Raw genomic sequence first — 23,589 nt, 5'->3', positions numbered from 1 at the left:
AATTAGTTCGTCCTTATGTCATAACAGCAAGTGGCCTTATGTGCAGTGGTCGTGGGGTGGGGGCAGCAGGTTGTGAAGATGAGAATCTAGATCGCCACATAGGACAGTGAGGCTAATTAAGAGGCTGGAAGGGGAGAGCAGACACATGAACAACAGGATCAGTGATCATGTCATAGACCAATATAAAGGCTCTGACTTGTAAACGGTGTAATGGTGCCATCGTTTACAGTGTCTTGAGCCAAAAAGAAGTGTGAAAGGATTCCTAAATAGTAGTATTCCTGGTACTTGACAAAGACAGGTTTGAAGAAGCAAGACCAAGAGGGCTGAAACAATGCTCAGGGTGGGGGGGCTGGTCGTGGCTGGTCCCGCACGAACAGTGGGGAACCTAGTGAGGGGATGGTTGAATTCTAATAAAGCTATAATTTTTATTCTTAAACAGGTATCTATTGTGGTGATTGGAGAGGTGGCTCAGTGGGTAAAAGCACTGGCTGTTCTTCCAGAGGACCCAGGTTTGGTTCTTAGCACCCATGTGGCAGCTCACAACTATCTATACCTCCAGTTCCAGGGCATCCAAAGTACAGTTCTGGACTCTGTGAGCATCATGCAAGCATCCAGACATACATGCACACAAAATGTTCACGTGTAGAAAATAATAATCAAATAAAAACTATTATTCCAGTGCTATTAAAACCCATTCATAAACCCATTCATAAACTATATCTGGTTTAAGACTTCTCTCGGGGCTTCTGTAAATATATCACTTATGATATATAAAAGGTTTTGGGGAACTGGAGAAATGGCTCAGCTGTTGAGAGCACTGACTGCTCTTAAAGAGGTCCTGAGTTCAATTCCCAGCAACCACATAGTAGCTACCAACCAACCATCTGTAATAGGATCCAATACCCTCTTCTATACCTAAAATAAATGAATAAATAATAAATAAGTAAATAAAATAACTCTTCAAAAGAGCAAAATCTTAGGTCTTTCATTGTGAATGTTTTCAGTAAGTGGATCAGAGGCATTGTTTTTTTAACTCGCTAGCTTTTAAGCTTTCTACCTTGCATAAGTAATGTAGGAAATATCTGGTATAAATAAGAATGTTCAAAATGTTTCCTGCAGTATTGCTAGTCATATACCACTCCCAGGGCTGAGTAGGACTTTATTTTCATTATTTCTTAAGAAAATAAAAGAGAAATCAAGTAAGATGTGGGTACTTGAGAACACTGGTTTCAAATTATAGGAAAACCAGGTTCAAGTCCAGTCTCTAGTCTCTTATATTTTGGAGAGGTAATCTCACCTTCCTGAACCTCCTCCTCTCTTGGAAAGTACAGACAGGACTATAGCAAACAAAACATTATTCTGCAAGCAAAACATCTTACCCAATGCAGGGTGCATAGTTCACATTCTGCAATTAAGGATCATAATGTTTCTTTTGACAACAAGGGTTAGTAGAACATTGTTGACAGCATAAGAATTGCTTGCCTTTATTATTAAAGTCCTTAAGCTATTCCTCCAAGGCTTGTTTGCAGCCAATTGTCATTCATTACTGATAACCTATATTAGAAGGCTACCTCGTATTCCTAATATTCAGTAGTTTGCCTTATACAGTGCATATAAAGGGCGTGGGGGGTGGAGATAAATGCAAGTTTTTATCACCCAGTGTATTTTGTCTGTTTGATTTGTACTTGGTAGTAATGACGTTGGTGAACTGACAGTGTTTCACTGTGGATTGTACTATTTATTTCCTTGAATCGTGATGTAAACCCTTTCCTGCGTCATCTCTCTCACTGTCCTTACCTGAAACCCTATTCTACCCTGCCAGGGGAGCAGTACTCTATCACTGCCGATCATGACGTCATCAGGCAGTTGGAACAAGAATAGGCACTCAAACTCAACATATAGCATCTTTCAGAGAGCCATGCTCACCATCCGAATGTAGAATCCCTTGGTCTTTTACCAAATTGTCACGCCCTGCTGTGAAACGACTTGCTGTAACTAACCATAGCCAATGTATTCTTATTGCCTGTCTGTGCAAGAACAGAATTTAGGACTGGTTGAATCTGAATACCCAAATTAACCTTAATATCAGGTTAATGACTTATATAAAATTCTCAGGTGGTACTGAAGGTATATATCTATATCTATATATCTATATCTATATCTACATATATATATACATATAGCCAAGAGAGTGCTTGCCTAACACACAAAGCTCTAGGTTCATCTCGGAGAGTCACATGACAGAAGTGAGTGCCTGTGACCAGCACTTGGGAGACAGATCAGGAATTCAAAGACTTTTTGGCCATATAGGATATTTGAGACCAGCATGGGATATGATGTGAAACCCTGTCTTTCAAACAAACAAACAAACAAACAAACAAACAAAACCAAGGGGCTAGAAAGATGACTCAGTCATGAGTTCAAATCCCAACAACCACATGGTGGCTCACAACCATCTGTAATAGAATCTGATGCCCTCTTCTGGTGTGTCTGAAAACAGCTACAGTGTACTCATATAAGTATAATAAATAAATCTTAAAAAAAAAAAATCAAACACTGAAGTAAGGAGATTTTGTGATCATTGTCATAAATGTTTACTAAGAACTAATAAAATTGTCTGGTTTTTGTATTAACATTTACTTAGTAAAAGATGATTTTGAAACAGTTATGTGAAAAAAATTTGATCCACTTAATGCAAAAACACCAGCATTAAAATGTAGTTGCCTGCTGGATAAACTTACCCATTGGCATTTTCTCCCTCCTACCTGCAAGACCAATACCAGTGTTCTGTTATTAGTCTTTCCATAATTAACATTCAAAACCATTCTTACATGATAAATGTAACTGCTGTTATTCTAAATGTAAAATTAGATATTACCTTGTTTAGAAATTAATTATAATTGCAAGAAATGTTTTCAAAGACTAAATCCCAACAGCATGTAAATTTCTGAAGGAACAAATTATTTATTGCACATAAGAACAAAGTCCTCATACTTAAATGATGCTTAGATGTGACTGGAAGATCATTATGTCAATAAGGTTCAGGTATAACTTTGAAATTAATTGCTTTTGTCCTAATTGACTAGTTAACAAGCGTGAAATATATATTCATGCACATACACACAAACGGTAAATATCAAATTAAAGCCTTGTTTGTAAAGTAATTCTAACCATTTCTCTTTACATTTAATAATCCCTGTTTTTACCTATTTTATACATAAGCATTAATATTAATACTTGGAATTATGAATGTATATGTTTAGGAAAATATAATCAGTTAAAAATAAGCTAATGAGGAAAATGCCCACTGCCCATTCAAGCACCAAAGATATTCTTAAGCAGATAAGGTTTAAAGCAAACATAGGATGAATGTGTTTTCTTCCCTTCTGGATTAGCATGGACACTTTAACTTTATGATCTCAAATTTCATATGACTACCATACAACCAGATACAGAAATTTTTGAGAATTTTCTAAATATAATTTGCTAAATGCATCTTAACAACTAGTTTCAGGCACACATATTTATCCAAAAGTTTTGTTTCTTACAAAATTTAAATATCTCTTGCCTCGTGGTTTGCATACTTCTATTTGGAAGAGAAGCAGTTAAGATATTTCCAATTGCATTCAGTCTGTTTTAATAATAGTCCATTCTTGGGATAGTCATTTAATTGGTCAGATGTTTAATTCCACTAAAGAACATTTTCCCTGGTTTTTCAAGGACTTGTTATTGTTTTCTGTGTATCTGGGAACTATTTATTGTCAGCATTTACCTTGAAGGCTGTCTAAGAGAATAAAACCATTCCATTCATTCTAGGTCAAAAACGAAGTAAATGGCTTCAAATACTTCCATTAAATTTCCGGGGTAAACACAGCTAATGCTAATATGCCTTTTACTCGATTCTTTGAATGATTTAGGGATATATTTGTGTATATTAAAATTTTTCAAGGTAAATAATCTCTTAATACAAATTGCTGACTCTGTTTTGTTTTGTTTTGTTTTGTTTTGTTTTCAGGCCTGATGGGATTGGAACTGTTTCAGTGGAAGAGAAAGAAAGATTTGAAGAGATAAAAGACAGACTTTCTTTGCTTTTGGAAAACCAGATCAGCCACTTCAGGTGTGTATTATGTTTGAGCCAAGTATCTGTTTTTCCAGTCAGGCTTTATCTTCCACCACCACCCCATCCTCAAGACCTTTTTTGTTAGATCCTCTCGCCACTACTCAGTTACCAGTAGGTTTCAGTCGCTTGCAGTGTGTGACACGGTCTTCACTCTGAGGTCATTTTTTCCCACTGATTTTGCAGCTCAGCCATTCCTGCTGCAATGTCCGTCTGCTGAAGCTCCTGCTTTCCCTCGGCATTTTCATCCTTGTGTAGTTTTTTTTTTTGCCTCCCAGCTCTAGAGACTTCTCTTTCTTTCCTCTATCCCACCAGTTTCATATGACGGGAGCATTCCCAATTTTCCGCTAAAGAATAAACCCAAGTATGTTAGCAATTGCATGTGCTTTCCACTTGTCCCACTGAAAACCTGGTTAATAATTTCATTGCTTAATCTATTAGATATCTTTGTATTCACAGCATAAGTCATAGCACCCAGTGCTCCTTGTTCTGAATGATTAGACTTCAATAATAATCTTTGGCAGATTGAAAGGTAAACAGCTTGAAACTATTATTGCCCTGGGTTTAGGTCGTCTCAAAGAGCCCAATGGTTGGAAATGAGGAATATGCTAATATGTTTTCTTCTATTACCACTCATATTAGTACTGTTATGTCAGTTAATTTTTTTCTTATAGAATCTCTATCACGTTGTACTTATATGATTTGGAATCATGTACAAAAATCAGAAACGTTATGGACACACACTCCCACCAAATTGTTATTTCTATTTGAAAGTGAAGAATGATTTATAAACCCGCTGAGAAGTATGTGTGACCCCAGCTTGCTTTACCAGTGCAGCTCTCCTATGCCAACATCAGTCTATGTGAGTTCCCCACAGAAGGTGATGGTGTAGTTCCCCACACCTGCCTGAGGCGGAGGGACCAGAAACATTGCCCACGGTCCAAAGTTACGATAGGAAGATCTTATAAACCTCTGTTGTAAAACTTTGATAATAACAAGCTTCTCCCAACTCATATACCAGACTGTCCCAAAATTAGCAGCTGTTCAGGCTTACTCCTTGCAAGTATCTCTCCTTAAGTGTTTCACTGGCCCAAGAGCAAAAGCCTACTATGCCTTTAGATAGTTAAGACTTCCCTAAGATCTTAGCCTTCCGTGAGGACTGTCTTCTTCAAGAACTCCCTATAGGCACACAGCTTCTTTTCACTTTCTAATAATATACATGGTCACCCATGTTTAATCAACATTTGAGGAAAGTATTTAATATGGAGGGAAAAGCCCAGTGCATGCGAATAGCAAAGAGAGGCGACTATTTGGAAACAGCAAACATTATTTGGGGAAAGGGAAAATGGGGGGAATGTTATTGAAGTCTTTAGACAAGTTTAAAAAAGACAGGGCCAAGGACCTCTCCTCCCATTGATGCCTGACAAGTCATTCCTTTGCTACAAGTCCAGCTGGAGCCGTGTGTATCCCTTGGTTGATGGCTTAGTCCTTCCCCAGCATAGGGAAATCCATGGAGGGTAGTTGGGTGTGGGTTGGGTAGAGGAACATCCTCATAGAAGCAGCGGGAGGAGAGATGGGATAGGGGTTTTTCTGGGAGGGGGAAACAGGGAAAGGGAATAACATTTGAAATGTAAATAAAGAATATATTCAATTAATAAAAAATAAAAAGTAAAACAAAAAAGAATAACCATTAAAAAAAAAAGATAGGGCATCTATTAATCAAAAATGAGGTTGAGAAGTTAAAATAATACTTCCGAGAAGAAGAACTCCAGAGATAGTATGGACATGTTATGCACGTGCCATAGACACACACCATTGAGAAGTCACATTTGTGAAACCGTCCAGAGGATACAGCTGTGCTCTTGTAGCCCTATGACCCTCCATTCAGCTAAAACTGAGCCTTGACTTCACCACAAAAAGGAATTTAAGGATGGGACAGTCTGAAACAAAGCTAGAGTTTATTAAAAATAGTGAAGTAAGAAGGCACTCCCAGGAGTGTGGACGTGGGCTTCTTGAGAGTCCACTTGACTGTCTCAACTCCAGCCACATATGTGCTCCCAGTGGTCTCCCAGCAACACTCAGTGGTTGTTAAGAACACTTGTCTCCTTCTTCAGTCTCTCTTTTAAATAAAGAAGATTATAGGGTAGCTCTGAAGGAACCATGGGCGGGGTTTTAACTGATAAGTTAAAACCAAAACCAATAGGATTGCCTAAGAGTTAAGACTATATTTTACCTTAAATGGGGCTTCTGATAAGATTCCTAGAAGTATGTGGTTTACAGCTAGGTAAGGGAAATCACCATATAAAGTAAAAGTCTCATGTGTTGTTTATTGCCATTTTAAAACTTTTTTTTTCTTTTTAAAGATTTATTTATTTATATGTAAGTACACTTTAGCTGTCTTCAGACACTCCAGAAGAGGCTGTCAGATCTTGTTACAGATGGTTGTGAGCCACCATGTAGTTGCTGGGATTTGAACTCAGGACCTTTGGAAGAGCAGTCAGTGCTCTTAACCGCTAAGCTCCTTATTGCCATTTTAACATTCTGATATGAAACTATCACTATACAGAAGAAATATTGTCCCTGCAGAAAACTTTGTGTTGGAAATCTTAGTTTGTCCCCTGACCTAGCCAGGGGCTTCAAAGGGTTTCTAAAATGAAGAAGGCCCTTTTCTTTTCCCTCGCCCCCATAATTGTTCTGCTGCACTGTAAGTCGAATTGTAAAGGATAACCACAAAGTCACCAAGCAGAATGGCTGAGAAAATGTGTAATGAGGAAAGGAGACATCATCATTCAAGAGGGAAGTACAACTTAAAGCTTCAGTCAGGTCCAGCTTGGTGGCCCAAGCCTGGAGCCCAACCACTGGAGGGGCTGAAGTAGGAGAGTGAGCAGTTCCGGGGCAGCCTCAAAAACAAGCAAAGGCCTCCTAGCACAGAGGCTAATCAAAAGAGCAATTGTGAACACCGAGAAACAGGAACTTTCAAATGCTGTGGTATCAAACCCACTCTGGAACCTAGGGTAGTAGGTTCTTGAAACTATAAACACCTGTTGCAGATGGGACCTATTTCATGCCTACACATTTCCCCAAGTGAAAGTCATGTACACCAAAGAAAGATTGGTAGTCCCTACCAAAACTGTACATAAATAAATGAAAATTAGCCATATGAATATTGAAGACTAGATAAACAGTGTCCATACGGAGTGCTACAGCCTCCACCAACCCAAAGGTATGATGTGCTAAATAAGGCTGCATACACACACACAAAAGTACAACCTACATCCTCTTAGATAAGATTCTACACATGTAATCTCATCCAAAGATAGAAAGTTAGTCAGTCACTGGTTGCCTGGGGTAGGAGAAAGGGCATAAATTTCCTTGCCGCTGCTGACACTTCAAAAAGCAGATACACTGTCGCATTTTAATCAAATTTTATAATTTAAATACATGCAATTCATTCTAGATCACTCCCCTACCTAGCACCGAGGGCTGAAAATATAGCTCAGCAGGTGACACTTGTCTGTCACAGGTAATGTCCTGGGGTAAATCCCCTGTCACCCAAAAAATAAACACTGAGCAATTCTCTTTCATAGCAGGACATTGACAGCCTATCAAAAATCCAAAACTCAAGAAGTAAAAGTGCATGGTTTGAGCTACAAAGTCCAAAAGTTAAAAGAGTCAGGTAAACCGTGACCTTTTACTCTGTTCTAAGAACAGAAATTACTTGGCATAAGTCAGAACAAACATAAAGGATCCAAGATCTATAATGCAAAAGACCTGTTAGAGGAAGCCTGCCCTGTTCACATAGAATTTCAATAACCATTACTGCTGCATTTAAATAGGAAAGGGGGAGGTGCTTCAATCATAGGATGGGTCTAAGCTTGCTCATTTCTCTGTAGAACTCATTTACCAAAATGAGACTGAGGTTGGCTTCAATTCACTCCGATAAGGTATTAAATGTGACTGAATTTTATTCAGTAATTGAATGGTTTCCGCTTGGCTTTACTGTTTGAAAGCTGTCAAGAGGGGTTTTAAAAAAAAACCCAAAATATTTATCCTGAAGGGAGGCAGAACAAAATTATTCTCTTCTCTTATAACTTGCATTATAAAGATTAATTAAGCTTCTGTGCAGTTATTTTCTAACTGTTATTGATTCAGGATTACTCTAAATGTGCTTGAGTTATTTACACATCCTGCACAGCCAATGCTAATTCAGAACAGACCCATTGGGACCTCTGGAGCCCTGAAATGCTAAATGTAATCTGAGGATCAGTAACATTCCATTCATAAAACGTGTCACCCGCGGGTTAATGGAAATAAACAATAGCAAAGACAATGGGTGGATTATGCAAATACACTGAAAAGATTAAGCAAGGGGAGGGAATGACAAGGAGCCAATTGCTGCTTTATTTAAATGTGGATTAAGCTTTAAAGTATACAGAATGATTAAAGCTACTTCGCTAATTTGCTGAGGTCTAAAAAGCACCATTTCACAGGAACCTCTATTAAAATAAATTGATTGAGGCTTTTCTGGAGGTGGGGTGGGGCGGAACATGGCACCAAGAGGCAAAAGTGAGCAAGTATATGTTCTAACAAAAAATAGATGATAAATCCTTCGAAGAAAAGCCTGGCTAACTAAATTTAGAAGATATGCACTTGCATTTATCTTAGACAACTTTTAACTTGAAACTTAAAGAGCATTATGGGTAAATCCATCCAAATTACAGTGTGAAAAAAATAATTTCATTCTGTGGCCACCAGATGATTGAGTAGGACATGAAGAGAAATAAACTTCCTCTCAACTCATTAGTTTACAGATTTCTAAGTCAAAGTAGGGTAGCAGCATGAGGACGGCCAGCTACCTGCAGTCGGGGTCCTGGGGAGGGGTGGTGGGGTCTTTGCTGAATAAAGGGGTGGTTCAATAAAGCCTGAGGCTCCAGAAGGACCTATCAGTTCTGATTCTCAGCACCCTTCATGTGGACATTCACGTGAAGAGGATAAAACAAAACAACAACAACCCATCTGTTAACCATCCTGTGGCCACTGACCTTAGGAGTCCACTATCTCTCGCCCTGAGCCTCAGTTTTAGAACATTCCCACATGTGTGTGGTTTCCACTTGATCCTTTGCAGTCAGGATCCATCAGAGAAAAGAAAAACAGCTGGGATCTTGACTCTCCTGAGGAAATTCTGCACAGGGTTTGCATGATCCTGAGAAGGTGACAGAACTAAACACCATGGTTGCTGTGTAGTGTTTCTAAACTGGGGGAGTGGAAGTTGGTAGATCTTAGAAGTTATGTGGGTGGTGGATCCCTTCTTATCCCACATACTAATGCTCGCAGGTATGAGAAAAATCATTTCATTTTCATCTGGACCTCAAATACCAAACCTTAAACAAGAAGTTTTTAAGCGTTATACAATAATCCTCTCTACAATGACCCCAGGGTGTCTTCCTTAATATCTGTTCTTTCAGCAGATGTATCATGAAGACTTGACAATCATTTTCTTTTTTTATTCAATATATTCTTTATATTCCAAATGATTTCCTCTTTCCTGGTTCCCACTCCCCATAAGTCCTATAAGCCCTCTTCCCTCCCCCTGGTCCCCAATCAACCCTTTCCCACTTCCCTGTCCTGTAGCACTGAGCCTTTCCAGGACCAGGGCCCTTTCTTTCCTTCTTGGGCATCATTTGATATGTGAATTGTTTCCTGAGTATTCCAAGCTTCTGGGCTAATATCTGTTTATCAGTGATTGCATACCATGAGTATTCTTTTGTGATTGGGTCACCTTACTCAGGATGACATTGTCCAGTTCCACCCACTTGCCTAAGAATTTCATTAATTCATTGTTTTTAATAGCTGAGTAGTATTCCATAGTGTAAATATACCACATTTTCTGTATCTATTCCTCCATTGAGGGACATCTGGGTTCTTTCCAGCTTCTGGCTATTATAAATAGGGCTGCTATGAACATAGTGGAGCATGCATGTGTCCTTATTACACGCTGGGGAATCCTCTGGATATATGCCCAGGAGAGGTATAGCAGGGTCCTCCGGAAGTGACGAGCCCTTGCTAGTTCAAGACATTGAAATCATACCCTTGGTAGAATTCAATGGTTAAAGTAAAGTCCTAAAGGACTCCATATTTTAACTTGTCTTCAAGGTTCTCCACTAATGCCAAGATGTCATCACTTAGCTCTTGGTTTAATCTTAGATATCTCATGCTTCTGTCCCTCTTCTTGTCTTTAAAGATACTGCTTTCCCTTCGGACGGCCTGAGGGTGCTCTAAAGGCTACGCTCTCCTTACTTGAAAGGGTATGTATGAGGGTTTGTAGATGCTCCTTGTGTTCTTAGGGGCTGGTTTCCAGCCGTTGAACTGTGCAGGCTTCATGAGTCGGAACTTCGTGCCCAGCCCATGCCACTGCACCCATGCCTTACTAATTTTCTCACCGTCTCCCTTCCTCTGTGGAAGCCTTTCCTCCACCATCATATCCCAGTGCTCTACTATCATTGTCTTTTAATGATACCAATCTTTGCTTCTTCCCCCCACATATCATCTCATGAAATGCTTTGTTATTTGTTTTTTTGTTCTGTTTTTCCTTGTTTCCATTTCTCAGGCCCTGCACATGTGCCGTTTATGGCCTCTCAGACTCACCATTGTTTCTTTTCCGGCACATTTAGCCCACATGCATGGCAGCATTATCATGTGAAATGATGGTCATGTCATTCCTTCCCCTTCATCTCAGCTCCACATCTGACGCGTTGTCATCAGTGAATTCACAAGTCATAGAGACATTTCCCCAGCAAAACCATATAGCAAACAAGGTTTTTAAAACAATCCTTAAAAACATTTTTAAAGTCATAATGTGTGCTATTTCTGTAGAAGTTGAGGATTGTGTGTGTGTGTGTGTGTGTGTGTGTGTGTGTTACAAATCGTGTTTATTAGGTTAAATTTAAGAACTAGCCATAGAACTTGACAGCTGTCTCATACTTTGACCTTCATACAAACTTCAAACTATTTTTAAATTACTTGAATAAAAATATGACTAGTAAAGTTCTTACTCAACTTTCAGGTAAATAGTCTAAGAATCATGACACTTTCCTACAAACGGGGTTCTTTTCAAAGTTTGAAGATTTGTTCTGATTTGTATATTAGTGTATTAAAATTGTCCAGTTAAGTTTTGAAAGCCCGTGTGTGGGGCAGAGGTTTAGTTTAGAAACTGCTCCTAAAGTAAATTCTAAGACAGCTCAGCATCTGCTGATGTTCATTTTATGTTGGCAAATTACAGGAGCATTGACATGAACGCAAAAGGATTCAGTGATTATTTGATTTCAGAATTCAGCCTCTGATGTCATAACTTCAAAATAGTTTAAATCCAGTTTAATAGCAGTCTGGCCACATAATCTGTGGTTCCTGCAGACTCATGGACACTATTTATTATAGGTATGCGGTGATTAGTGGGATGGGTTTAAATTACTGTCCATTCTTTTTCCCTCACTGACAGTCTTTGGCAAATCTGCCGAAATGCCGTGAAATGCTGCCAGCTGTGTCATATGGTTTTATCAGGTCTTTTCTATGAGAACTGTAAACAACTTTATTTATTCTCATCAGCTTGTGATTTTATTACGCTGGCCCTGATTTATTGACTTTATCTTATCTATCCTTCTGCTAAAGTAACTTTAGAAATTACTACCTATTAGCATGTGACCTAGAAATGGAAGCAAAAACATTGTTCGGAAATTGAGAGATGGGGCTTGACACAATGGTTAAAGTGAAATCTTTGACTATAGCTTAAATCCACACAAGTCACACCCTTGCCTTGTCTTTTGTGTGCCTCTCACTCAATAACAGGCTTTAGTAGAGTCTTTATATTGTTAAGAGCTCTGCATAGCCTTGGATTTTTAAAGTATTTATTCTGTTCTGTTCCTTAAGGCAATTGCAAATAAGTCAGGTCTTAAAGTTGCTTTACTTTTTGTAACCAAATACCATCTTGGGTACCTCACACAACCTCTCTGAGTCCTGGTTTCCATGGTAGTCTTGCTTCTCCTTCCCAGCAGGGAGGAGGTAGTAATCCAAAGATGCCCCGTGACAGGTGGCACGGTGATAGCAACCCTTTCTAGTTATAGGCACTAATCACATCTCCTACTAAACTGAAACAGAAATGCCACGGGGCCGTTTCTTTATTATTAAAAATAAATAAATAAATAAATGAAAACCTCTTGACTTACTAGCAACTTTCAAAAGCAAAATAAAATCTGTAAGTGAATTTTTACACCTTTAATGCTTTGAAAGAGCCTCAGAGGATGCTGGAACACATCGACAGAAACCAGGGTTTAGTTCCCAGACAATGTGAAATAATATCTAAATCTTAGCTTCACCTCTGGGGCAGCATATACATTCTAATTTCCTGTTGCTGTTTCTACTATTTGAAGTTTCCCAGCATGAGAAGCTTAAGTAAAATTCATAAGCCAGTATATGTAACAGCAGCATCTTCATGGTAAGTTTTAGCAAAGGTCTCATTAAATATAATAGCTTATATTCTATGCCTATACATATTTTACTTTACACAGGTTTTTTTTTTTTTCTGGCTACAAAGTATCTACTTTCTGTCTCTGAAATACCAAACATATGTCATAAATGAAATTGATAATAAAAGACCTCATAAATGATAAAATTAGCTGATTTCAAGAAAGAAAATCTTGCCTAAATACATTTGAAAATACCGTCAGGGGTTATTGCTGCTTGTATACTAAAATAAATTCAAGAGTGTTCAAACATTGGTTAAAAAAGAGAGAGAGTGATTAAAGTAATAAAGTTTCAAATGGATGTTTTCAGGTTCTTTAGTACTTTTTGAAATTTAAGAGGTTAGTAGAATGCTTACCACCCTTAAAAGCACCTTTATTACCTTTTTCTCATAGGTATCAGTGTTTGAATCTAAACTAAGCAAAACAGTTACATTAAATTCATGAAAAAATAGTCTGTAAAAGTGACTAGCAATTTACAATAGGAGTTGTAATGAAAAGTATCAATGCATCCTTATAACTGTTTAAAGTTTACCTTTTGGATTTTTTTATATAAGTGTATTTGCTCATGGCTAACAATAAAAAAGTCCAAGAATACAAGGACCCAACAGAGAAAAACCTTCTTTTTTATCCGAAACTGAAATTAAATGTCCCTGTGTCTGTCTTGGAGATTGATCTCACATAAAACCCTTGCTCCGTGAAGGCGAAGACACCCCTTCCTCGTGCTATGCTCAGCAGATCACAGTTAATGACGTTTAATTTGTGATTTTTATAGTGCTCCGAAATTAAGCCCATTCATGATGGAGTTGTTCCCTAAGATTTTTTCCACAGCTATCTCAGAAGATCTCGGTCTTTTACATTAGGCGCATCCAAGACAAACTTTGTTTTTCACTTGCTCCAAGGGCTGTAATCCTGATCTGAAACAGCTGCTCTAAAGGAGTGGCGGATCCCTGGAGGAGAAGTGACAGTCACACTGAATCCTGGTGACCTGGCCTATGGGAGGTTTTGATGTTCACAAATGAGGCTTAGACAGGAGGAACCAATACTGAAGGATTAGGTCCCAGTTGTGAAGTGCCGACTCATTACTTCCCACAAGTTACAGAAGGCCCCTCCCCCTTCCCAGGAACACTCAGGTCTGGGGCAGTTTGTGTCATTTGGTTTTAGAATGTATTTTATGCAATGTCTCTCCTCTCTTCCTTTCTGCCCACCCCTGCTTCTCTCTTCCTCTCTGTAGGTTTTAATGAAAGACATCGCCACCCCTATCCCTGCGGAGGAGGTGAAGAAAGTGGTCAGAAAATGTCTGGAGAAAGCTGCCTTGATCAATTACACTAGGCTCACAGAATATGCCAAAATAGAAGGTCAGTGCCCCGAGCGATTGCCGAAGTGGCTGTGAGAGCCGACAATGCCTATTAACTGAATTTTCTATGAGAAGTCCTTTCCTTCCCTGAACAATCCTGTGCCAAGGCAAAGGGAAATGTCTCATTAAAATCTCAGCTGGCGAACTGAAGCGCTTTTTCCTATTCATCGCTTTAATATGCCTCCTGGGACTCGGCTTGAATGAAAGACCCAGGATCCATGCTTAAGTTGTTCTTTGTTCTTATTTTGAGTTTTCAAGAAACCAAAAGGTGTTTTCATGGGTTGTATTTTTTTTTTTTTTGACATTACTGTAAGTATGTCTAACATTTAAACTATGGGCTGTGGATGCTTGGCTGATCAGTGTCAGTGTAGCATTATGTAATTTTATTTTCTGATCTGCACTGTCACTCGGGCAGAGGAAGAAACTTGTTGATTGTTATGCGGACTGGAATAAACGGGTAGAGCTTCCTGCCGCTGTTAATTGCCAGCTCTATACTGATGCATCTGAAAGATTAGACCTCTTGAGAGGACTGTGCACTTTTTCTCTTTCTTCGAGATTTATTCATTAAGGACACTGATATTTTAAATGTTTAGGGATAAGTAGATGGGCAGTTGTGGCTGAGTCACAAGACCAGCTTTTATTTTTCAGTCTTTTGAACTGGTTGACTACAAAGTATCAGGGAAAGACTTTTAAGTTATTTGTTCAAATTGTCATAAAGCTGACTTACATCATGCATGGGTCATTACCAGAGAGAAAGGAAAAGTTTAGGTTTTGATAAATATTTATATCAAAATAAGAGGGAAGTCATCCTGTAGACAAAGATCAGTAACTTGTAGTATTTTTAGATTGTGCTTAGTGGGCTGTTAATTTATAATTAATTGGTATTAGAATAATTTTATCAATAGTCAGCCAGTGAAAAAGATAAATGTTCTGTCTTTCCTTTTTTTTTTTTTTATCTCCAAATCTGGACAAGCTCTCTAACAAGCATGTGATAACCAACCTCCTGAGTGATTAACAAAAAAGCCATCTCGTCACCATAGCAACCAATATTATATCACGAGAGTAACAACATGAAACCTCCTTAGTTACCAGCTTAACATCATTAATTACGATATCATGTTGTGTTAAAGCAAACGCAGTGAACACTCGGTCATTTGAAGGAAGTGGAAGAAGAACACTTTGGGTTTCACTTGTGAATGCTCCTTCCGCATAGCTTTCACGTCGTTGGGGAGTGTTGAGTGTACCAAACACGACTGAAAGAACTCGCCCATGAACGGACATTAAAACCTTCCAAGTATCTCAGAGGAAAGTGGGTGGGGATCTTCAGCCATCATAATACCTTTTGTTCAAGTACATTTCCAATTTAAAATTTGCAGAAGGAACCTTTTCTTTCTGAGCTCCTTTGGCAATGTTAGGCTGCTATGCAAGAGTGCTGAGATGGTAGACTACATTTCACAGTGTAGTTCAGTGGTTTACAGTTGTAGAGTCCATTAGGAAGGAGATGCCTCCATCTCCTTTTCTTTTATCTGTACATAGAGATGTTTGTCCTAAAACCAAGTGGAGAGGAAGTAGGGACCTTCCCGTGTTCTTTCCTGGAGTTTAATGAGACAATATTCTAGAAAATGGATCCCAGCAGTCTGCTCAATTACAGCCAAGCTGTCTTATCTCAAAAACATGAAACATTGCTCCTGTTTTTTAGAAAAACTTGCATGCTTTTCAGTTTCTCTTTCCACCCTTCCTATTTGTTAAAAAAAAAAAAAATAGTAATCCTCTTTTAATGTTTAGGTCAAACCAAGAACATAAAATGAGTTAGAAGTAGAAAGATGGGCTAGTTTTCTTTGCTTGCTTGGCCTTAAATTCTCTTTTCTTATGTTTTAGGGCCTGCAGAAAAGGAAACAGGTAATGTTTCTGCATGTGCGTGCCATTATTTCTAATGTGGTGGTGTATGACATTTTAGAACTATTTCTTTGAAGTATGGCTGTCATTAAAAAAATAAGCACATATTTAATGTATATAAAAATGCAGCCATGGGACTATTCACCATTTATACTATAAGCCTGCCCACCACTTCCAAAAGTCTCCTCCTACCCTCTTCATTATTATCATAAACAAGAGGGGGAAAACAAGCAAACAACTGTATTCTCAGAGCACTTGTAGTTGTACAACACAGGGCTGCTGTCTGGAGGTCCCTCTGCTGTGTGATACTTGTCTGTTTACTCATCTCATGATCTGAAGCTTTGCACAACGCCGTTGATACTTTTCCATTTTACCTACATTGAGACAGTTCTTCTACTCTCTGTCTTTCCTAGTATTGTAGGCCACTCAGTGGTATCATGCAGTACTTGTCTTACTATATCTGATTCATTTCCTTAGCATAGTGCCCTTCACGTGCATGTAGCTCACGATGGCTAAGGGTAGGATTTCCTTCTCCTCTAAGGCTGAGTAATCCTTCATTATCTGCACATATCAAATTTGCCGAATGCCTATGTTGATCAGTAGATGTTCAGTTGCTCTCAAGGTATGGTTATAGTGGATAATGCTGCAAGGACTTTGTAAGTACGGTTATCTGAAGACTTTTATTTCTGCTCTTTTGGATAGACAGCAGACTCTGTAGACGATCTATATTCTTACTGTTTTCATGCTCCTCCATACTGCTTTGCACAGTGCCTGTAACAGTTTCCATGCGGCCCACAGTATCTGAGCTCTTCCCTTCATGCCCTTGCCTACCACTTGTTATATAAGGTGGCAGGGGCTCTGTAACCATGGTTGCTGTAGAGGAAGTGAGATTTTATTAGAGTTTACTTGCATACCCATGAAGATTTGTGACACTGAATATTTTCATATAAGCAAGAGGCCCAGTAGGCATTTGTAGGTCCTCATTTGATAGTTGTCTAACTCCATTCCTTTGTCAATTTTTATTGGGTTAGCTGGGGCTTCTGGTATTGGTTGGTATGAGCGTGTTATATATTTCAGATGTTAGCCCTTGCTCAGACATATCTTCTCTCATCCATAGGCTGCCCTTTCCTTGTGTTGTCTTCGTTCCTATTGGTTATATGTTTCGAGATATCTGTACGTGGTGGTCTTCCCATCTTAGGGCCTGTTTAATTTTTTTCACCAGGATACCTTTTACCAGGATAATGAGAATACTAACGTCTTTCCAGAAATATTGCTAATACTTTGTAGGAAGATTTTGTGTTATTTTTCTCTGAAAGATCAGCAGTAGTTTTATATTTATTCAAAGCAAGAAATCAGAGGCCATATTAATGTTATACATTATATCTGAAGCATGGACACTGATCTCATGTGGAAGTGGTTACCAATATTTGAAGGGTTCTCATAACTGGAAGATAGCAGCATCTTTCGTTATCACTCTTGAAAACTAACAAAAGAGTCAAAAGCAAAAGCACTTTGACATGAAAGTCTTTCCAGGCAGTGGTGGCGCATGCCTTTAATCGCAGCACTTGAGAGGCAGAGGCAGGCAGATTTCTGAGTTTGAGCCCAGCCTGGTCTACAGAGTGAATTCCAGGACAGCCAGGGCTATAGAGAGAAACCCTGTCTCGAAAAAAACAAAAACAAAAAAAACAAAAACAAAACAAAACAAAAAACAGAGAAAGAAAGAAAGAAATTCTTAACTCTGAGCGAATGAACAGAGGCTATAAAATCCCTAAGGAAATTTTGTGTTTGAACATGTGCATGGGTGCATGTGTGTAAGGGTGTATGTATGTGTGTGTGTGTGTGTGTGTGTGTGTGTTTCTGAGTCTCTGAAATGTTAAAGGTCTTGTTCCTTTTGGTTGCTTTGTTTGTTTGTTTGTTTGGTTGGTTGGTTGGTTGGTTGGTTGGTTTTCTTTGCTTCTTAATCACAACTGCAATTAGTTTAACTGTCCATACCATTTTCTGTACACTCTACCTGTTCCCTCTTCAACCTTGCAAGCAGACTACTTCTTGCCTTGTTCCTCTTGTCTCTAGGTACCTAACCTGATGACAGGATCAGTGTTCTGAGTTCTTGTTAATTAGTTTCCATCTGGAAACAGTGGTACATGAGACAAGTGGTAAACCATCCTCATATCCACTCATAGTGCCAAGAGACAAATTTTTCTTTTCTTTTTTCAAGCTCACAAACTACTTATGGGCTCTATTTCTTGGCTTCTGTTACAATCTGCATAGTGAAAGGTGACAGGTACAACACCGAGACACAAACAAGGGAAGAAAGACACTCTCCAGTAGTTATCGATGGCACTTGAGAACAAAATAATTAGAATAAAATGAGATTTATATTTTTTAATCATCTCGACTCATGGCAGTCCATACAAGATCAGTAGTTCCATGTTCTTTACAGACTCTTTCAAAAGATTTTGCAAAGCTAGCAAAATAGCTTAGCAGATAAAGACACTTTCCACCAAGCCTGGCAACTTGAGTTCAGTCTCCAGAGCTCATAGAGTTGTATGAAAGAACAGACTCCCCCAGGGTGTCCACAGGTTTCCTTATATGTATCACAGGCACACACAGAAGATACATAGACAGACAAATAGACAGATGTTTATATATATAACCATTTAACACCCCCCCCATAATATATAATATGATTGTTCTGAAAACTGATTGTAGCCTTGCCTACAAGCAAGCAGTCAGGAGTATATGTGCCTTCCCCACTTCCATAGAGCACACAGGTCATCCATCTGAGACTACACTCCGGCCTGATCCTTCTGCTTTGGGGCTTTGTTTCTTCTGTGGAATAAGATGAGATCCTAGTGCACCTCAGGGCACAGGGGCAGAAGCACCACCTGTACAGATGCCTGTGTGACTGAAGAGAGGAAGGAGGAAGAGGAATAGATTTTTCCATATCCCTTATTGCCCCTGAGGGGATAGGTTCCCTTCACTCCTATTTACTGTCCTTTCCATCATTCACCTGGACTTCTCAGCAGCTTTAAGGAAAATAATTTTGATAAAAAAGGAAAAATTTAAATATATTCTTTGATAATGCTCTAAATCAATGAGAGATTTTTAAGAAATGTATATTTCATTAGTTGCATTTAGTAGTAAAGAGATTTCCTGGTAAGTGACCATGGGATTTTTTTTTAAATGAATAAAAATGAAAATATTAGTTACCTTTCTATTGACGAATTTTTCAAAAAATTCTCTTGGACCATTTCTACTACCGACAAGAGAAGAATGTTCTGCACAAGATTTCTTAGGATTTTTGTCAACAATCTGAATGTCCTAAAACTTTGCAAAAAATTGGTTTTTACAGAAGTCAGTGAGACTTCAAATAAAAAAAAAAGCTGTACCACTATCATCAAAATTCTGCGTATTTGTGATACCACCTGGTCTCTGAGATCCAAGAACACAGTCTGTTCTTTCCACTAGCTGCTACGCTTCCAGGACTGTCAGGCTCTAAAGGATAACATTTCAGGACAATCCCTTCAGCCATGTTACAAAAGCTTATGATTCGTGTTATTTTTGTCATAACTTTCCCCAAAATTAAGATTGCTTACTATTAAGACAGAAAAAAAAAAAACCTTCCTTGATAGGCCCTGTCTAAGCAGTTTATATGTGTCACCTCATTTACATATTATAATGTATATTATGATGAGGATGATTTCAGACAATCAGGTGGCTGAACAACTTGTCTAGAATCCCAACCCTCGTAGGTAGGTCATTAGGGCTCACTGTCCCCTGTCCCCGAGCTTCCAGAGGAGCTTTCCTCTCTCCCTTTCGTACTCTTGAAAAGTTTATGTCATTACCATCTTACTTGGACAGATTTTTTTCCTCATATACCTCAGTTGCCATGTTCCAGACCAGAGGGCACAAAACAGTTCTTCACCCTCCATATCATCCTGTGGTGTTAGCGCCTCAGGGAGAGCCAGGGGCTTGTATTTCAATAACTGTTTCATGCCCAGTTTAGAGGAAAGTGCCAGGCATGGCACATGCGTGATACCCAATAAATATTTATTTTATAAACAAATGAGCTTATGACACAGACAGTTATCTGGCTACTTACAGCAGAAAGAACATCCGTAAGCTGGCAGGCTGCCTTGTGAAAGGTCATTCGAACCAGTCGCTGAATAATTAAAATATAGGGTGAAAACTGGCCACTTAAAAATAACAAGACTGAAAAAAATAAACCAGAGTCACACACACACTCTTATTGCAGGACATGGAGGCTCCAACGCAGGATCAGAAAAGGCAAAGGTACTGTATTTACGGTACAGAGCGATCCGCCAGCCTCCACCATTTGATGATGCACTAGGCTGCTCGGTTGTGATTCATGGTCTGCTCTCTCCTTTGGGATCCTTCCTGTCCATCAGCACCACTCATGTGTAGGATGAAGGGGTTTTAGACTCCAATGACAGATTAATGAAAACAGATGACCTCATTCAAAGTCTCTTCTTCTTGGATATCATGTGTTACATATAAACCGATAGTTCACTTTGAGCATTCAATTTTTGGAAAGTCAATTCTTAATTTGGAAGCCATAAAATACTAGTTGCTTGGATTGACATTTTTTAGTACATTTTTTAAAGTAACCTTTGATTTGCATTGTACCAAAAACAAGTGTTTATAAATTTGTTTATTTTTGTTGCCAGTTTTATAGTTTATATATTTTAACTATATATTATATATATATATATTAATATATATATATATATATTATATAGTTTACATATTATAATCCAGAACTCGTAATGGCCTGCAAGTCTTATTTTTCTAATTGTTTATTCTTTTTAAATTGAATGGCTTGATAATGCAGATTATATGTCTTTTTTTTTTCCTTGATGAAATGTCCCTTTGTTTTTTTAGTTCAGTGAGTTTCTTACAGGTGAGAATAGCCGTGATAGCTATCTGTCCCCGTGGTGCTCCAAAAACTGTGTCTCGCTCATGACTCATAGTATAAGCATGCTTCTTAGACCTGCCCTATCCTTGATTCTTCTGCATAGCATTGGTAAATAGGCTTCTTAAGAATCTAGAAATCTGGAGGTGCCTGGCATGGATGGAGCAGGAGTGGACTTTGCACTCTTACGCCCCATGTCAGCCTCCTGTTGCCAGGTTCCCAGGTCTAAGCCCAGAGCACTCTTTTCCAGACTTGGCATTGAACGGCACAGGAGTGCTCTCCCAGGAGACACTGTGTGCTTACTCGCTTTGAGAAAAGAAGCCGCACTGTGGCCGTCCTTACGTCATTAGGATGTGTGTGCCGTCTGAGTGGCATTTTAATTTAGCACTACATTGTCAGACGATAATGATAAATAATAGATAAGCAGAGTCTGTTATGTCTTGTTAACAGTAAATAACTTCTTACTAATATTTCTAAAATAATGATAATTTTTCTCACATAAAAGTTTGGTGTGCTGTCTTAAAATTTTAGGTTTGTTTACTATTAGATGTCACTACACATGCGTACATACATGCACACACACACACCAAAAGTATACATGCATATGTAAAATTTAAAAAAAATAAGTTAAAACCTAGAAATAGGTGTCACCATGAACTGAAGTTTTGGGGGACTAGACAAAAAGTATATTCTCTAAAGTATGACAGCACTTTGCAGAAAATAATCTGTAAACTGAAGACTACTGAATCGTCACCCAATAGGATCTACAGGTAACTGAACAATTCCCATCTGGCGTTTTGAGCAGTGTGACAGAAACAATGATACCTTTCTAAATTCCCTGCTGATTATGGGTATACCAATAGACAACTATCTCTGACTCCAGAACAATAGGAATGAATAATAATTTCTTTATTGTATTCAGAAAGCCATTCAAGTCTGCTAGAGTTCTTAGTTCCCCAGAGCTTTTAGTAAAGGAAATTCATCTATACACTGTAAAGATGTGGTAGACACAGACACGCGGATCTACCTGTTGTGACCACTGCATAAAGGATCCCCTCAAGCTTCATTTTTGTATTATAATTTTAAAGATCTTGGTGATTTTCACATGGTAACGACATGCTTAAATTACCTAAGAAGAAGAAATTTCCCTAATAGCCATAAATTGCTTTGATTTCCTCAGAGAATATAATCCAATTGAACTGTTGATTTTTAAACTATTATTATCAATACCCTTTTATCTTTATATTGAATTGAACATCATTAATCCTGCTTCCTGGATACAAAATGGAGTGTTTTCTACTAAGCTTACATCTAAGCACAATGCTACATCACTTCAGCTTTTTCCTTTTCTGCTTTGGAGTGAACAGGGTTCCTTCTATTTTTGTTCCCTTCAACTTTTTCTCCACCTACTCACTAACTATGGAAGAAAATACCACATGCTACGTAATTTGCATCCCCAGTAATTAGCTTATTACAGCATAGGCATATTAATTCCTGTGGATCAAAAGCTGTTTAGAGGCATTATAAGCAGGGGCTGCAAGGATCACTAACCAGAAATGGCAAATGAAGGTATTCCTTGCTCATGCCTGACAAGGTTTAAGTGTTCTATGTGTAGCTTCAGTTTTTCCATACAGAGGAAAAAGCCTCTGCTGTGCAGTGGAGCAGATGCTTCTTATACATTCACATAACTATGGAGAAAGACAGATAAGGACTTGAGCTGTGCAGTTGTCCACTGCAGAAACAAGAAGCAAGGCTTGCAACACTCTTAGCACGTCTGCAGTGTGAAAGGAAGATGAAGGTTCTGCACTCTTAAACTTGATCTCTATTTCTTCCTTCCTGCTTTCTCGGAGTATAGGTCCAGAACCACGGTAGAATATGCCTCTCTGTCTAGGGGTGCTGGAAAAACTACATATTCCCTTTGACTTTAGAGTTCCTCTCCTCAAGTTGGAATGAATCTTGCCAGCACTTATCCTCTGGTGCCTAAGAATTGACGATCCAGAGCGACAAGGTATATGGGTGTCTGTAGGGAAACAGAAAGTTGAAGCCCATAATGCTGACGTGTGGAGAAGGTGGGTGCTCTCAATTATCCTAAGGCACACAACATTGAAATGTGAGATCAAATTCCTATGGCATTCTGACCTGGTAAGGAAACATTGTTCATGATACAAACCCAAATAATCATCTCCGTCAGAGCCAGTTCAGCTGCCCTGTAATGCTGATCCCAGTTACACCTACATCTTTTTGGATAATTGCTACTTCATCATATAGCTCTTCTTACCCCTGTATGGTAACTCTGTCCTTTTTCTATATCACTTCTTTCTACGTATAAACATGGTATCACCCTTAAAAAAAAACTAATTCTGAGCTCTTAATTAGCATGGACTGGGTGAGTCACCCCTGCACTCCTCTACCATCCAAATTCCCAGGTTTAGATGTTTATAACCCAAGGAGATTATTATCCAAGTGTTATTGTTTTAAGGATAACAGATTAAAACTGATTCCTGGTCTACAGGAATTGCCCAGTGGATTAGTAATAGCAAGAACTATTCAGTATCTGTTGATATATTGCCTGGTAAAGTCTGTCAAAAAGTTCAAGTTCCTCCCCCTTCAGACTCCCTAAAAGAGGGGCTGGAGAGATGGCTTAGCAGTTAAGAGCACTGACTACTCTTCCAGAGGCCCTTAGTTCAATTCCCAGCCACCACATGGCGGCTCACAACCATCTCTAATAGTAGTGTCTCTGAAGACAGCTATAGTGTACTCACATATATAAAAA

General features: G+C 38.7%; 1 protein-coding gene across 2 annotated transcripts in view; it reads left to right on the top strand.

Moving 5' to 3' along the window:
• The window catches only part of Cadps2 (calcium dependent secretion activator 2), a 564,078-nt gene that overhangs the window by 433,864 nt on the left and 106,625 nt on the right, over positions 1-23,589 (top strand). The window contains exons 14-17 of one of the 2 annotated variants that reach the window (XM_052173303.1): positions 4,016-4,117; positions 10,359-10,422; positions 13,865-13,988; positions 15,866-15,886. In XM_052173303.1, the coding sequence (XP_052029263.1) occupies positions 4,016-4,117; positions 10,359-10,422; positions 13,865-13,988; positions 15,866-15,886 (311 nt within the window). The remainder of the gene's footprint in view (positions 1-4,015; positions 4,118-10,358; positions 10,423-13,864; positions 13,989-15,865; positions 15,887-23,589) is intronic. The other variant, XM_052173304.1, reaches the window with a different exon arrangement.

This window comes from Apodemus sylvaticus, chromosome 2 (assembly GCF_947179515.1).
Source record: "Apodemus sylvaticus chromosome 2, mApoSyl1.1, whole genome shotgun sequence".
Taxonomy (NCBI): Eukaryota; Metazoa; Chordata; class Mammalia; order Rodentia; family Muridae; genus Apodemus; species Apodemus sylvaticus.
This window is presented reverse-complemented; position numbering and strand designations above follow the sequence as displayed.